The 17634-nt window shown below is 50.5% G+C and overlaps 1 protein-coding gene across 1 annotated transcript in view; it reads left to right on the top strand.

Annotated features, from left to right (window-relative positions):
* The window catches only part of LOC140390001 (kelch-like protein 6), a 69168-nt gene extending 51735 nt beyond the window's left edge, over nt 1-17433 (top strand). Inside the window, exons 5-7 of the mRNA XM_072474763.1 lie at nt 5391-5593; nt 6082-6295; nt 14471-17433. Of these exons, the coding sequence (XP_072330864.1) occupies nt 5391-5593; nt 6082-6295; nt 14471-14772 (719 nt within the window). The 3' untranslated portion in view covers nt 14773-17433. The remainder of the gene's footprint in view (nt 1-5390; nt 5594-6081; nt 6296-14470) is intronic.
* The last annotated feature ends 201 nt before the right edge of the window (nt 17434-17634 follow it).

The raw sequence follows: 17634 nt of genomic DNA on the forward strand, positions 1-17634 counted from the left end.
CCCTGTATACTTCATCCGATGCCAGTGCTTATGTAGTTACATTGTGTGGTAGTATCAGGTATTGCAGTACCCGAGACTCTGTACACCATTGGGTAAGCCTAGCAGCTTGCCATTGGATGTTTGGTATGTGGCTCCGCCCTGACAGGCGGGTTATAAGAACAGATGCCGTCCCAGCAGCCCTCATTCTGTACCGAAGCTGCTGGGGAACAGATCTAGTCTATTCAAGCCTTCAGTTATGATACAACCTCATCTTCGATTTTAATTGATCGCGCATCACATTGTATATGTTGTCTTGCCCTATTATGTATTTTTCTTTTATTCCCTTTTCTTCTCATGTATTTAATGATCTGTTGAGCTGCTCACAGAAAAATACTTTTCACTGTACCTCTGTACACGTGACAATAAACAAATCCAATCTAATCCAATCCTGTGTGTCAATCACTGCCTGTCTGCATCTCATTATATACATGAGTGGATATTATGACAGGGAATAAAGAGCGAGATTTCAGTGAGGAGAGTGGGGAATAAAGAGCGAGATTTCAGTGAGGAGAGCGAGGAATAAAAAGCGAGATTTCAGTGAGTGGAGCAGGGAATAAAGAGTGAGATTTCAGTGAGGAGAGTGGGGAATAAGGAGCGAGACTTCAGTGAGGAGAGCGGAGAATAAAGAGTGAGATTTCAGTGAGGAGAGTGGGGAATAAAGAGCGAGATTTCAGTGAGTAGAGTAGGGAATAAAGAACGAGATTTCAGTGAGGAGAGTGGGGAATAAAGAGAGAGATTTCAGTGAGGAGAATGGGGAATAAAGAGCGAGATTTCAGTGAGGAGAGTGGGGAATAAAGAGCGAGATTTCAGTGAAGAGAATGGGGAATAAAGATTGAGATTTCAGTGAGGAGAGTGGGGAATAAGGAGCGAGACTTCAGTGAGGAGAGCGGAGAATAAAGAGTGAGATTTCAGTGAGGGGAGCGGAGAATAAAGAGTGAGATTTCAGTGAGGAGAGTGGGGAATAAAGATTGAGATTTCAGTGAGATGAGCGAGGAATAAGGAGCGAGACTTCAGTGAGGAGAGCGGAGAATAACGAGTGAGATTTCAGTGAGGAGAGTCGGGGAATAAAGAGTGAGATTTCAGTGAGGAGAGTGGGGAATAAAGAGCGAGATTTCAGTGAGGAGAGCAAGGAATCGAGTGAGATTTCAGTGAGATGAGCGAGGAATAAAGAGTGAGATTTCAGTGAGATGAGCGAGGAATAAAGAGCGAGATTTCATTGAGGAGAACGAGGAATAAAGAGCGAGACTTCAGTGAGGAGACTGGTGAATAAAGAGCGAGACTTCAGTGAGGGGAGCAGGGAATAGAGTGAGATTTCAGTGAGGAGAGCAAGGAATCGAGTGAGATTTCAGTGAGGTGAGCGAGGAATAAAGAGCGAGATTTCAGTGAGGAGAGTGGGGAATAAAGAGCGAGATTTCAGTGAGGAGACTGGTGAATAAAGAGTGAGATTTCAGTGAGGGGAGCAGGGAATAAAGAGTGAGACTTTGATGAGGGGAGCAGAGAATAAAGAGTGAGATTTCAGTGAGGAGAACGAGGAATAAAGAGCGAGACTTCAGTGAGGAGACTGGTGAATAAAGAGCGAGATTTCAGTGAGGAGAGTGGGGACTACAGAGCGAGATTTCAGTGAGGAGAACGAGGAATAAAGAGCGAGATTTCAGTGAGGAGAGTGGGGAATAAAGAGTGAGATTTCAGTGAGGAGAGTGGGGACTACAGAGCGAGATTTCAGTGAGGAGAATGAGGAATAAAGAGCGAGATTTCAGTGAGGAGAGTGGGGAATACAGAGCGAGATTTCAGTGAGGGGAGGGGAATAAAGAGCGAGATTTCAGTGAGGAGAGTGGTGAATAAAGAGCGAGATTTCAGTGAGGAGAGTGGGGACTACAGAGCGAGATTTCAGTGAGGAATAAAGAGCGAGATTTCAGTGAGGGGAGGGGAATAAAGAGTGAGATTTCAATGAGGAGAGTGGGGAATAAAGAGCGAGATTTCAGTGAGGAGAGTGGGGACTACAGACCGAGATTTCAGTGAGGAGAATGAGGAATAAAGAGCGAGATTTCAGTGAGGAGAGTGGGGAATAAAGAGTGAGATTTCAGTGAGGGGAGGGGAATAAAGAGCGAGATTTTAGTGAGGGGAGCAGGGAATACAGAGCCAGATTTCAGTGAGGGGAGGGGAATAAAGAGCGAGATTTCAGTGAGGAGAGTGGGGAATACAGAGCGAGATTTCAGTGAGGAGAGCAAGGAATAAATAGCGAGACTTCAGTTAGGAGAGTGGGGAATAAGGAGCGAGATATCAGTGAGGAGAGTGGGGAATAAAGAGCGAGACTTCAGTGAGGAGAGGAGAATAAAGAGCGAGATTCCAGTGAGGAGAGTGGGGAATAAGGAGCGAGATATCAGTGAGGAGAGTGGGGAATATGGAGTGAGACTTCAGTGAGGAGAGTGGGGAATAAGGAGCGAGATATCAGTGAGGAGAGTGGGGAATAAAGAGCGAGACTTCAGTGAGGAGAGTGGGGAATAAGGAGCGAGATATAAGTGAGGAGAGGAGAATAAAGAGAGAGATTTCACTGAGGAAAGTGGGGAATACAGAGCGAGATTTCAGTGAGGGGAGGAAGGAATAGAGTGAGATTTCACTGAGGAGAGTGGGGAATACAGAGCGAGATTTCAGTGAGGGGAGGAAGGAATAGAGTGAGATTTCACTGAGGAGATTGGGGAATAAAGAGTGAGATTTCAGTGAGGAGAGTGGATAATAACGAGTGAGACTTTAGAGTGGAGAGTGGAGAATAAGGAGTGAGATTTCAGTGAGGGGAGCAGGGAATAAAGGTCGATTTATGAAGGACGGGAATGATCAAGCATTAGAATAGTCAAGACGAAAGGTAACAAGAGCATGTTTCAGGGTGTCAGCAGTATAGGAGTGGAGACAGGAGCAGAGATGAGCAATGTTGCGGAGTTGGAAATGGGTGATCTTCGTGACGGTGTGGCTATGTGACTGGCACTCATCTTAGCATCAAATATGACACCGTAGTTGTGAACAGTCTGGTTGAGCTTCAGACAGTTGCCAATCTGATCATGGATGATCTGTACTTCACCCTCATTCCCCCACTCTGATACCCTTTCCGAACCGATATCTGTAGTTCCGAGTGCTCAAAGTTTAAATTGTTCCAGCAATGTTGAGAGTTCCAGATTTTCGCTTTCCTTTGTGCGGAGGTTTTGTTTCAAAATATCCAAGCTCTATTTTGAAGATTAAGGGCTGGATTCTCCAATTCTGAGGCTATGTCCTCACTCTTGTGTTTTACGCCCGGAAATGCGACGCAAAATGGCCACCGATACTCCGTTTGGCTGGGGGCTAGCATGCCAGCAGCGTAGTGCACCGGACTCTAGCTGCCGAAACATCCCGGAGAATTGCTGGGTCCGTGGCCGCGCATGTGCACAGTGGGGGCCCGCAGCGGCCGCACCGTGCAACATGGCACCGGCCACGCTTGGACCTGGCCTGCAAAATAGTGCCCCCCCCCCTTTGGCCGTCTCTCGAGCCCCAGACCACCCCCGAATAGTGCCCCCAGCCCCTGACAATGTCCCCACTGCCCATGGATTGGCCCTCCCCTGACGCGGCGGTACGGGACTGAGACCGGAGTCGCCACACCGAGTTCACGACGGATGATAGCACACGCGACCGACACTGTCGGGAACTCGGCTGGTCGGTGGTGGAGCATCGTGAAAGCGGCGCCGCCCCCGATTTGGTCGCAAACGGATTTTCTCCGGCCGATCGCCAAATGCGATTTCGGTGTCGACGACCGGAAAATCCCGCCCAATATTCTCTCCTTCTGGATTCCCTCACCGGAGTATATTGGGCTCGATTTTAAGTCTGTGCAAATGGGTAGATTTTGAGTGGGTTAAAATTCGCCCCACATTTTCTTTATTTACATCTCTCAAATCTTTTCCTCATTTTACATACCTCAATTAGATCTCCTTCTAGACTGAAGGGAGTAGATGTCTACACAGCCCATTATAGAATGATGGAACGTAGAATAGAACCATTCATCCTTATGTGCCTGGGATAGAGTTATAAATCCCGTTCTTTCTCCTATAGCCCTGCAACCTCTTTTCCTTTACCTGTTTATCCAATTATCTTTCATCAGCCAAAGGCTCTTCACTCTGAACCAGAAGGTTGTGGGTTCAAATCCCGTGACAGAGACTTGATCGCATTCATTTAGGCTGACAGTCCAGGTCATTACTGAGAGAGTGCAATGTAAAGAAAATTCTTCTTGTGTTGGTTCCTTTGCCAATCACCTTAAATATTTGTCCTCTGGCTGCTGCCCCTTTGGTCATTGGAGCCGTTCCTCTTTATTTACACTATTATAACCCTTCATGATTTCTTTCAAACCTTACAGTGCAGAAGGAGACCATTCGGCCTATCGTTTCTGCATGGATGCTGTAAAAGAGCACCCTACCTAGGTCCACTGCCCTACCCTATCCATGTTACCCCATCTAACCTGCATCCATTGCTGCTGCAGAGCTCATGAACCTATTGGGTAGGCGGGGGCTGTGACCCCTAGTTGCGAATCCCTGTTTTAGTCACTTGTGTACTTGGAGTCCCAAATCCCTCTGCTCCTCTATAACTCCTAATTGCTCTCCAGCGTTCAGCTTGTTGGGCACCGACTCCGGTAGCTCCCCCTAAGTCACCATTCTTTACGACGGAGTGGAGTGGGTTTGTATCAGCTGATCTTCCTGACTCTTGGGCAGTGGGACAGCAGTTGTGTGTGTGTTTCTGTGTGTGTGTATGTGTGTGTGTTTCTGTGTGTGTATGTGTGTGAGGAGGAATCTTTGCTGAGCCCCAAACCTGCAACATGCACATTTTCTAATGGGTCAGTGAAACATTGGCTGATTTCTGTGTCCAGGCTTGCTGGGTCCAATCAAAGTGCCTCAACTTCCCCTCCGATAGCTCAGCAGGTAGATCAGAGGCCTGTTGGTGACTGTAACACTGACATCCTAGCCCAGCTCCTTCCAGGACTTGGGAATGTGGCTGAGTGGTTAATGCAATGGGTTTGGAATCCATTGATTCCCTTCACAGATTCAAATCCTACTGATTACATCTCTCACTGTCCCAGGTTTAAAAATGACGAACAGAAATGAAGTGAATGATGCAGTATGTATCACTTTGGTGGCCTGGACCCTGATGTTTCTCAGTATGAGTAGCTGCCCAGGTTGCTCACATTCTTTAAGCAATGAAGTTTAATTTCAGGCATGAGGCCCCAGGGTTCAAGGCGTGCCGCTGCCAGAGGTTTCCCCCCGACTCAGCTTGGGAAAATAAAAAGGCCAAGGTTTATGAGTCTGCAAGATTAAAGTTTGTCTTTCTGTTGGACCTTCCAGGTGGTAAAGAAACACAGCACGAGGTGTGGAAGTACAACGCCTCCTTAAATAAATGGATTCAGGTTGAATATTTAAACATTGGACGGTGGCGACACAAGATGGCCGTTCTGAGTGGCAAGGTGTACGCAGTGGGAGGTTTTGATGGCATTACGCGCCTCAACAGCGTGGAAGCGTACGACCCCTTTCACAACTGCTGGTCAGAGGTACCTATTGTGCTGACCGTCTCTGTTGTATTATCTGTGTTAATGCCAACCTGTTCTTTTGCACCTTGTGTACATTTCTCACTTTATAGGATAGATGTGGGGAGGTTGTTTCCACTGGCGGGTGACAGCAGAACTAGGAGGCATAGCCTCAAAATAAGGGGAAGTAGATTTAGGACTGGGTTTAGAAGGAGCTTCTTTACCCAAATAGAACATTACAGCGCAGTACATGCCCTTCGGACCACGATGGTTGTGAATCTATGGAATTCCCTGCCCAGTGAAGCAGTTGAGGCTCCTTCATTAGATGTTTTCAAGATAAAGATAGTTAGTTTTTTGAAGAATAAAGAAATAAAGGGTTATGGTGTTCGGGTGGGAAAGTGGAGCTGATCCACAAAAGATCAGCCATGATCTCATTAAATGTCAGAGCAGGCTCGAATGGCCAGATGGCCTACTCCTGCTCCTAGTTCTTATGTTCTTATGTTCTCCCGCAGGTGGTTCCGCTCCTCGTAAATGTGAGTTCGTTTGCTGCCACCACCTATAATAAAAAACTCTATGTCATTGGAGGAGGGCCCAATGGAAAGCTGGCCACCGACAGAACCCAATGCTATGACCCTGCAGCAAATAAATGGAGCCTGAAGTCACCTATGCCTGTTGAAGCCAAGTGCATCAATGCCGTCACATTCAATGACCACATTTATGTTGTAGGTATGTAAACTTTGATGCTTTGTCGCAGGCCTGTGGGTGATGAGTGCAGACGTTAACACCTGGGATTAGAGTTTGCATGTAACTTTCTGTTCAAGAACATACAAAGTCTGTTTGACCATTCACAGATGATCCATACCTCAGCTCCATTTTTCCACCTTTGCTCCATGTCGCCCTTACGTATTAAAAACCCACTGAGCTCAGAATTAAAAATTTCAAAGGACACAGCACTGGTAGCTTTCTGGAAGGGAAAGTTCTGAATTTACACTACCCTGAGTGTGAAAAGGTATTTCCTGATTTCCTTCCTGATGTTTCCAATTTTGCGATGTTTACCACATCAAGATTTCTCATGTTCATTTGCTGGGTAGGTCAATGTCAGGAACGCCTCTTATCCAAAGAAATCTGGCACAGATTCCTCCCCCATCACTCAAAACTTGAATTCCAACTATCTCCGAGTGATCTTTGTTGACCCTTTGATACTTCTCCACATCAATAGATGGTTTTAAGCTTTGCGGAGGGTGGCTGTGTGTATTGCATGCAGTGGAGATGCATCTTTCTTGTTCCTCAGTGAATATTTCTGCCTTGTTGGCCTGATAGATTGAATGGCGGGATATAATATGGGCCAATTACCCCATGTGCTGTCCCCAGCATGCCGACAACAGATCAAGTTAGCGGCTCCCCGCTCTCGGTGTAGCAGCAGAACAACTTTGAAGATTTCAAATTGTGTAGGCCTCATCTGAGCTTTGAAATTTACTGCAGGGTACGGATGGGTCCACACTGCTCAGTTCTTTGGTTGTTGTTCGGCCATTTGGAACTGACACTTCCCAGTTTCAGTCGAGTTCAGTGCAGAACATCTGTTCTTAATGCAGGAGCTAACTAATTGTTTGGACACTGGTGATGGCATCGTTATTGTTTTTCCAGATATTCTTCCCATGCATTGTTTGCCCAATAACTTTCAGTTCTCCACTCCCACCCCACCCCCACCCCCTTATCCTCTGGGTTGTGTCATGTTGGACTCCTCCACATCTGGCTAGCTGTTGCATTCCTCTGCTCCACATATGCTCTAATGCCACAGTTGCCAACCAAGTGCTTCTTAATGAGTGAGCGAGCAGCAATCTTGGCCCATCTCTATGCTGTACGCACAATGCTATCCTGACCAGCCTCTCCCCCCCCCCCCCCACCACCACCCATTCCCGCACGGTAACACAGTGGGTAGCATTGTTGCTTCACACCTCCAGGGTCCCAGATTCGTTCCCGGCTTGGTCCACTGACTGTGCGAAGTCTGCATGTTCTCCCCGTGTGTGCGTGGGTTTCCTCCGGGTGCTCCGGTTTCCTTCCACAAGCCCCACAAGACGTGCTCGTTAGGTGAATTGGACATTCTGAATTCTCCCTCTGTGTACCCGAACAGGTGCCGGAATGTGGCGGCTAGGGGCTTTTCACAGTAACTTCACTGCAGTGTTAATGTAAGCCGACTTGTGACAATAAAAATAAAAGTGAGCACCCATGCCTATATCCACAGGCCACAGGCCTATGTTCTGGATTGTGGCTGGTATTTTACCAAATCCCAGATTGGCCCACTGTCTCCGGGACCTAAAGTGGGTCCGAACCCTGGGTGAACGGGCGAGGGGCCCTGGGATGCAATTCACCAGCGGTGGCCAATTAAGAGACCCGATTTGAGGTCTGGCAGCTCGGCAGCACAACCAACAGAGAAGGCTACTAAACCAGCATCAGGAAGCAGACCAGCAATCATGAGGTACAGAATAGACCGAGGCAAAGCCAATTAGATTATTAATGTAAATTAATAATCTCGATGTAAAGGAGGCTTTAGGGAAGGATGACTATAACGTGAAATAAATTTACATTAAATTACCCAATTGGATGATGCTTAACTGTCAGCCTGTTTTCTCCACCCCACCCCTCCATTCTCAATATTTTAATGAAGAGGCACATAAACAATATTTTTTAACAACCCGATGATTTCTCTCCGAAGGTTGCACACAGCAGTGCCTTCATTTCCTGGAGACTACAGGCCAATTCTGGAGTTCTGGGAACCCTATTTACCTGGTGGTGCCCCTGCATAGTGGGACCCATTCTGGCGCTGGTCGAATGCCAGTGGGGGCAGGAAATGGTTAGATGCCCACTTCCATCGGAATGCAGCTGCCCTGCTGATGTCCCCGGTGTCGAGAACACCCTCTGGCAGGAGGAAGACAAAGGGCTGCCCCTCCCAATGCCTTCTGCCCCCATTGTGCAAAATCCCACCCCCCTCGCCGCTCCCAGCCGCCTGCAGGGGGGCTGGTAAAATTCAGCCCCGTGTTTCAGCTGTACTTTGTTATAATGAGTTGCCTGATCTTTCGGGCTGTGTCAGATTTTCTGAGCTGCGAGTCAACTTTTCCAAGGTTCTTACGTTGGCTTCAGTGCGAAAATGCAGCTCTCACACATTGGCATCAACAGCAGATGCTCTTTTTGTTGTGGGACATGTGCTAAGAGCAAACAAGAGCGCCATCCTCTGGACAATCTTTTGTTACTGAAGAAGCTGCTTTACAATAACTTCAGATTAGTTTCCATCCATTGTAACTATCAGATGGATTAGTTAGTTAATATTCCAATATCGGAACAAGAAGAGCTGCGGATGGACGGAACTGTTTGTGAGAAAAAGGGTTCTAATTTCAAAAGGAGAGAAGAGTAGGGGAAAAGGAACAGTCGAGTGGAAGAATAGGTTGCCTGGAGTAGGAGAGTGGAGCAGAGAATGTTTATGGAGTCATAGGACAGATTCTGGAGAAACATAAAATTGAGGGATTGAGTGAGAAGGTGGGATTGAGGGATTTGGTGAGAGGGTGGATCAATACGAGTACTGATATGATGAGTTAGATATGTGAGTGTGAGGGATATGGTAAAGTGGTAAAGCATGTCGGTGAAGGTGAGGGATATGGTGGAGTGGGTAAGTGAGGGTGAGGGATCTGGTGCAGTGGGTAGTTTAGGGTGAGGGATATGGTGCAGGTAGTTGAGGGTGAGGGATAGGGTCCAATGAGTAGGTGATGATGAGGGATATGGTGAACAAGGGTGAAGGATATGATGAATTGGGCAGGTGAGGGTGAGGGCTATGGTGCAGTGGGTAGGTGAGGGTGAGGAATAGGGTGCATTGGGTAGGTGAGGGTGAGGGATATGGTGAAGTGGGCAGGTGAGGGTGAGGGATATGGTGCAGTAGGTAGGTGAGGCTGAGGGATGTGGTGATACGGTGCAGTGGGTAGGTGAGGGATATGGCGAATTGGGCAGGTGAAGGTGAGGGATATGGTACAGTGAGTAGGTGAGGGAGAGGAATAGGGTGAAATGGGTAGGTGAGGGATGTAGTGTGGGAATGGAGTCAAAGGATGAAGGGTTATAAGTAGATGGAAGGTGTGGTGAATGTACAGTGCTAATAATTCACCAGTGCATTTGTATCATGTTCGACTGTTGTGTTATGTTGTTAACCCTGTGGGCTCCATCTGTGGGCCATTGTGTGGCATCACCCACAGGGGGAGATGTTGGGGCATGTACGGGCTCCGCCCATGGCTCCTCCCCTTAAGAGGAAGTAGAAAGAGCAGCTGACCTGCAGGCAGTTCCCAGTATTGTTCCAGTCGCAGGCAGGCACTGTTCTAAGCTGATTAAAACCACGGTTTACTTCTCCTTGTGTCTTTGAGTGAATTGATGGTCGCATCAATTTAATCAGCTTAAATACAACTATGGAATCAGCCCTCAAACCTGACAGACTGGAACTCGATCTGCAGGCCGCGGAGGCGAAATAAATTTTTTCGCACTGGCTTCGATGCTTCAAGGCCTACCTCGCCGCGTCGTCCACGCCTTCCATCACTGATGAACGGAAGCTGAGCCTCCTCCACGCACAGCTGAGCCATCGCATTTCTGTTCAGCTCGACGAGGCCGCCTCCTGTGCAGATGCCCTCGCGATACTCGAACGCCTCTACGTACGGCCTGTGAACGATGTCTACACGTGACACGTCTTCACCACTCGCTGCCAGCGCCCCGGGGAGTCGCTAGATGACTACCTACGCGACCTCAAAGGCCTCGCACTCAACTGTAACTACCAGGCTGTTACGGCCACTCAGCACATGGAGCTCGCCGTCCACGATGTCTACATGGTGGGAGTCCGGTCGAACTATGTGAGACAGCGCCTGCTCGAAAAAGGGGCCCAGGACCTGGACGACACGATAATGTTAGCCACCTCACTGGAGGTTGCCTTTCAGAGCCTTACTGCGTTCCTGGCCGACCACGCGACTCCCTTGTGGGCCCCCGACCAGAGACTACCCCAGGCCTGTGCCGCGCGGCCGCCCGCCCATCATGGGGTGCCACCCTGCTATTTTTGCGGCCAGTCTCAACACCCCCGACAGCACTGCCCAGCCCGCAACGCGAGCTGCAGCAGCTGCGGGTGAAAAGGACACTTCGCCAAGGACTGCCTGGCCAGGTCTAAGAACTCTACTCGTAGACCCGGTCATCAGACTCACAGGCCCGCAGACCCCGCAATGTGGCAGCGTGTCTGCCGACTCCGCCTCTTCACAGCACGTGCGACTCACGGGGGCCGCCATCTTGGCCATCCTCCCCCACGCGGCCGGCCACGTGCGATCCATGGGGGCCGCCATCTTGGACGCCATCTTCTTCACCGCCTGCCACACTCGATCAATGGCGGCTGCCATCTTGGCCGCCATCTGCTACGCCGCTCGACGCATACGTTCTACACGGACAGTCATCGTGGGGCCGCCCTAGCACCTCCGACCACACCGCCGGAACCCACAACTCAACGCGGTCACCCTGGACCAGTCGTGACTCAAGCACCTTCGGAGCTTCATGATGGCCGTCCAGGTAACGGGCACGAGACACCTTGCCTCTTCGACTCCGGGAGCACAGAGAGCTTCATTCACCCAGATATGGTAAGACGCTGCTCGCTCCCAATTTTCGCGACGCAACAAACCATCTCCCTCGCCTCTGCCTCGCACACGGTGCAAATCCAAGGGTGCACTACTGCAACCCTAGCGATACAAGGCTCTGAGTATGCTAATTTTAAACTATATGTGCTCCTAGACCTCTGCGCTCCTCTCCTATTGGGACTCGATTTTCAGTGCAACCTCAGGAGCCTTACTCTTAAGTTCGGGGTGCCCCTGCCCCCACTCACCATATGCAGCCTGGCGACCCTAAAAGTCGACCCTCCCCCTCTCTTCGCACACCTCACCGCCGACTGCAAGCCAGTCGCCACCAGGAGCAGGCGGTATAGCATGCAGGACAGGACGTTCATTAGGTCCGAGGTCCAGCGTCTCTTGCGGGAGGGGGTCATCGAGGCCAGCAATAGCCCATGGAGAGCTCAGGTGGTGGTCGTCAAGACCGGGGAAAAGTTCCGGATGGTAATTGATTACAGCCAGACTATTAACCGGTTTACGCAACTCGAGCGTACCTCCTTCCCCGGATTGCAGACATGGTAAATCAGATCGCACACTACCACGTGTTCTCCACGGTGGATCTGAAGTCTGCATACCACCAGCTCCCAATCCGCCCGGAGGACCACCACTACACGGCGTTTGAGGCAGACGGCCGCCTTTTACATTTCCTCTGGGTCCCCTTTGGCGTCACGAACGGGGTTTCGGTGTTCCAACGAGCGATGGATTGAATGGTGGACCAGTACGGGCTGCGGGCCACATTTCCGTACTTGGACAATGTCAACATCTGCGGCCATGATCAGCAGGACCATGACGCCAACATCCACCGATTTCTCCAAACCACCCAAAAACTCAATCTCACCTACAACAAAGGGAAATGCGTTTTCCGCACAACCAGACTAGCCATCCTCGGCTACGTCTTGGAGAATGGGGTCTTAGGGCCGGCCCTGACCGTATGCGCCCCCTCCTATAACTCCCACTGCCTCACTGTCCTAAGGCCCTGAAGAGGTGCCTTGGGTTCTTCTCCTATTACGCCCAGTAGGTCCCCCAGTATGCGGACAAAGCCCGCCCACTAATCAAGGCCACCCTCTTTCCACTGGCAACTGCGGCCCGCCAGGCCTTCAACTGCATCAAGGCGGCCATCGCCAAAGCCGCGATGCGTGCGGTGGATGAATCCGTCCCCTTCCAGGTGGAGAGCGACGCATCTGAAGTCGCCCTAGCCACCACCCTCAACCAAGCAGGCAGACCGGTAGCGTTCTTTTCACGCACCCTCACCACCTCTGAAATTCAACACTTCTTGGTCGAAAAAGAAGCCCAAGCTATCGTAGAAGCCGTGCGGCACCGGAGGCACTACCTCGCTGGTAGGAGGTTTACCATCGTCACCGACCAATGATCGGTAGCCTTCATGTTCGACAATACGCAGCGGGGCAAAATCAAGAACGATAAGATCTTGAGATGGCGGATCGAACTCTCTACCTATAACTACGATATAGTACATCGTCTTGGGAAGCTCAACGAGCCACCAGATGCCCTGGCCCGCGGCACATGCGCTAGCGCACAAGATGACCGACTACCGGCTATCCACGATGACCTCTGCCACCCGGGGGTCACCTGGCTCGCCCATTAAATCAAGGCCCGCAACCTGCCCTACTCCACCGAGGAGTTCAGAGCCATGACCAGGGACTGCCAAATCTGTGCGGAGTGTAAACCGCACTTCTATCGACCGGATAAGGCCCACCTGGTAAAGGCATCCCGGCCCTTTGAACGTCTCAGCATCGATTTCAAAGGGACCCTCCCCTCCAATAACCGCAATAGATACTTTCTCAACATCATAGATGATTCTCCCGCTTCCCATTTGCCATCCCATGCCCCGATATGACCACTCCCACTGTCATTAAAGCCCTGCATAGTGCCTTCACCCTGTTTGGTTTCCCCAGTTATGTCCACAGTGACCGGGGCTCATCGTTCATGAGCGATGAACTGCGTCAGTACCTGCTCAGTAAGGGCATTGCCTCGAGCAGGACGACCAGTTATAACCCCAGGGGAAACGGGCAGGTGGAGAGGGAGAACGCGGCGGTCTGGAAGACCGTCCTACTGGCCCTGCGGTCCAGGAATCTCCCAGTTTCTCACTGGCAGGAGGTCTTCCCCGATGAGCTCCACTCTATCAGGTCCTTCCTTTGCACGGCCACAAACCAGACTCCTCAAGACCGCTTGTTTGTTTTCCCTAGAGGAGCTACCTCAGGGGCCTCGCTTCCGTCCTGGCTGAAGACGCCGGTACCAGTCCTCGTCCGAAAACATGTTCGGAGCCATAAGACCGACCCCCTGGTAGAGAGGGTCCAGCTCCTGCACTCCAACCCACAATACGCTTATGTCGAACTCCCCGACGGCCGACAAGATACCGTCTCTCTCCGGGACCTGGCGCCCGCAGGCTCCACCACCACCACCACCACTGCAGCCCTCACACTATATCCCATCCAACCTACCATGTCCAGCGCCCCCACCCCTATATGGCTCCCGCGCTCCCTCCCGCCCGCCACACCGGTCCACAGGAATGAAGCTCCAGAAGAGTTGCTCCCGGAGTCCACGCCTGTGCCCGCACCGGGCCCCACTTCCACAGCCATCCGGACCGGCTGCAACACCAGTGCTTCGGCGATCACAGTGCACGATCCGTGCGCCTAACCGGCTTAACTTATGAACCCGTCACCCCCGCCTGACTTCATTTTTTTAACAGGGGGTGAATGTGGCGAACATATAGTGCTAATAATTCACCAGTGCATTTGTATCATGTTCTACTGTTGTGTTATGTTAACCCTGTGGGCTCCACCTATGGGCCATTGTGTGGCATCACCCACAGGGGGAGATGTTGGGGCGTGTAAGGGCTCCGCCCATGGCTCCTCCCCTTGAAAGTAAGTAGAAAGAGCAGCTGACCTGCAGGCGGTTCCCAGTATCTTACCAGTCATAGGCAGGCACTGTTCTAAGCTTGTTAAAACCATGGTTTACTTCTCCTCGTGTCTTTGAGTGAATTGATGGTCGCATCAGAAGGTAGGGTGGGTTGTGAGAGTAATCATGGCCTAGATACATGGTACATGAGCGGGAAGAACTTTAATCTCCCTTTAGTATTCCTTACATTGTCATAATGGAATACTGTATTGTGCTGGAATATCCTTGGTCCAAACCTATATCTTTTGTTTCCATTCTAGCATGCTCCAACCTGAGTACTCTCCGAGCGCTGCTTTAATCTCTCTCTCTCTTTTCCAAGGTGGTGCAATGAAGGCCCTTTACAGCTACAGCCCCGCGGAGGACTCATGGACTCTGGTCACGCAGTTTGGCCACGAGCGTGCCAGCTGCGGGATTGCGGCGTGCAACAACAAACTCTTCATCACGGGGGGCCGTGACGAGAAGAACGAGGTTATTGCCACTGTGTTGTGCTGGGACACGGAGAACAAAAAGCTGACGGAGGAGTGCGTCTTGCCCCGTGGGGTATCGCACCACGGCAGCGTCACCGTTAGGAAGTCCTACACACACATCCGCCGCATCGTCCCGGGAGCTGTCTCGGTATGACAATCGTGGGCGGCTTACTGACCTCCTGTGAGCCGGCCTCGGGGCTTTCCTGGAGTCTGCGCTCTCCTCAACGTCTATCTTAACATTTGGACGCGTTTGACAAAACATTTCCTGTCACCATGATTTTGATCCTTTTGGAGGTCACCGGAGAATCGGCTGTGCAATTGTTGCAGCCAAACCTTGTGGGACAAACACTGCATCGTCAAAGTATTTGGGAACTGGAATATAGTCCAAAAGGATTTCTTGCATTTTCTTTGGCTGATGAAGCAGCTACACACTAGACGTAGGGGGATACACAGTGGGTAAACTTTGCAATATATTGGAAACACTTTGGGGAACAGAAAGATATGGAGTAAACATACTGGGAGGGTACAACACTGGTTTAAAGAGTTAAATTATGGGGACAGGTTGCACGGACTAAGCTGGTAGGTGAAGGGATTGTGGAACTAAGGTGATTAATTAGAGCAAAGATACAGATTGACCCAAATGGCCCAGGTTTTGTGGAGCTAATAATGGTGATGCTATTGGGGTTCAAAAGGGAGCCACAGCTTCCAACATGTGCACAGGCTTACACCGGGAAAAGTAAATTGTGGTGGGTGAGAATGTGCTCCATTCCTGCCTTCAATGATAGTCATATTGGGCCACTTTGTCAAGTGTCAGGAACCTGTATCGAATGAATCTGGGCTGACTGCCCACATATAACACAGGGTTTAACGCTAAATAAATTTGAGCCGATATTAACAGGCGTAAAGCCAGACAGGGAACTGATGGGCCATGTATTTGATACAAAAATCCCTTTAATGCATTACACATCTCTGCAACGTGACCCCCTCCAATGCAGAACAAAGCTACTTCCCAAACATTTTAAAACAGTTTCAGCTTAATCTGTCTTTGATTGCATATTTATACAATGTCGATATAGTTTTATTGTATGTGTTTTCTTTCGAACTTACTTGCGCACTGCAGGTTCTGCTTATGCAGCCCCCAGGTGAAGTCCTGACACAGGTTGCACCTTGTTGGGCTGTCTGGGTTCAGAGGTGAAGTCGTGTACATCCCCTGGTCTCTCCGCTGTTTTCAGGCCCCAGTGCTTGGGTTTTGAAAATGCAATGCTGGCTTGCCATAATCATGTGACTCTGCCATGAGGAGTCCGCCCATGGAGGCAGACAGCTTGAGGTCAGTTCCATAAGAGCCTCTTTTAAAAGCCAGAAACACACTAATGAATGAAGACTACTGTCCTTGGGCGCGATTCTCCGACCCGGTCGCCGGGAGCTGGCGTGAATCCCGCCCCCGCCGTGTCCCGAATTCTCCGCCACCAGAGAATTGGCGGGGGCGGAAATCGTGCCGCACCGGTCGGCGGGCTCCCCCCGGCGATTCTCCGGCCCTTGATGGGCCGAAGTCCCGCCGCTGTCAACCCTAGCCAGCCGGCATGGATTGAACCACTTACCTTATCAGCGGGAGCAGACGGCGCGGGTGGGCTCCGGGGTCCTGGGGGGGTGCACGGTGGCCTGGTCCGTGATCGGGGCCCACCGATTGGCGGGCGGGCCTGTGCCGTGGGAGCACTCTTTTTCTTCCGCCTTCGCCATGGTCTTCACTATGGTGGAGGCGGAAGAGACCCCCTCCACTACGCATGCGCGGGGATGCCGTGAGCGGCCGCTGACGCTCCCGCGCATGCGTCGCCCGGCAAAGTCCTTTCGGCGCCGGCTGGCATGGCGCCAAAGGCCTTTCCCGCCAGCCGGCGTGGCGGAAATCACTCCGGCGCGGGCCTAGCCCCACAAGGTGATGGCTTGGCCCCTAAAGTTGCGGAGAATTCCGCACCTTTGGGGCGGCCCGACGCCGGAGCGGTTCTCGCCACTCCATTACGGCGGATTCCCCTGCCCCGCCGGGTAGGGGAGAATCCCAGCCCTTACACTTGCAACATTGTGTCAGAGATGGAAAAAACTAATCATACTGTTAATACTTGCTGGGTAATGACTGCTACCACCCTAAATCTAACAGGCAAGCAAAGAAAACAAAACAGGCAAGCAAAGAAAACAGACAGCAGAGATTTTGAAACCCTAAATGCACATTTTGAACGGCGAGCGAATGTTCCATATGCAAGTTATGTATTGAAAACTAGAGATCAGAGACAACTGAACAATACTTCACAGCAGTAACACAGCTAGCAGAATCATGCAAATTTGGACAGCTAAAAGATGTTCTGATTAAGATAGATTGGCCCTAGGAGTGAGAGGCCCCATAGTGAGAGCAAGTCTACTGAAAGATGAGAAACTGATGCTAAAGAAAGTGATAGACATGTGTCAGAATGCTGAAGTTGTGAAACATCAGCTAGGGCACATGTATGACAGAGCAAACCAGGTGTTACAGTTTGCTGAGGGACAGATCAAACCAAAAGTGCTGAGTAACTGCAAACAAGGGGCAGGATGCAAATGCCGCAGAGGACAGCATACAGAGGAAAAGAAGGATCGCCCAGGCAAGGGAATGGTTTGTTTTAACGGCAACAAGCAAAACCATTTCACGCACAAGTGGATGGCAAGAAAAAAGCAAAACAAGCCTACCACTGTAGCGATTTCAGCAGACGAGTCTGATGAAGAATTATACACGGTAAGACAGGCTAATTCAGTAAAGACCATAGGTGACAAATGGTTTATGACTGTTACATTGAGGGAGGGGTGGGGGGGGAGGGGGTGATATCAAATGAACAAGAGGTGTCAGATAAACACTGGGGTGTCATGCAACATATTGACCTTCACCGATCTGTGTTAAGTGGGTCAACATGGCCATTCAAGAATGCAAGTAAGATTGAGACTATATGATGGCACAAGGTTCATACCGAGAGGAAGAATTAGTTTGACAGCTCAATGC

This window comes from Scyliorhinus torazame, chromosome 14, assembly GCF_047496885.1.
Source record: "Scyliorhinus torazame isolate Kashiwa2021f chromosome 14, sScyTor2.1, whole genome shotgun sequence".
NCBI classification, from domain to species: Eukaryota; Metazoa; Chordata; class Chondrichthyes; order Carcharhiniformes; family Scyliorhinidae; genus Scyliorhinus; species Scyliorhinus torazame.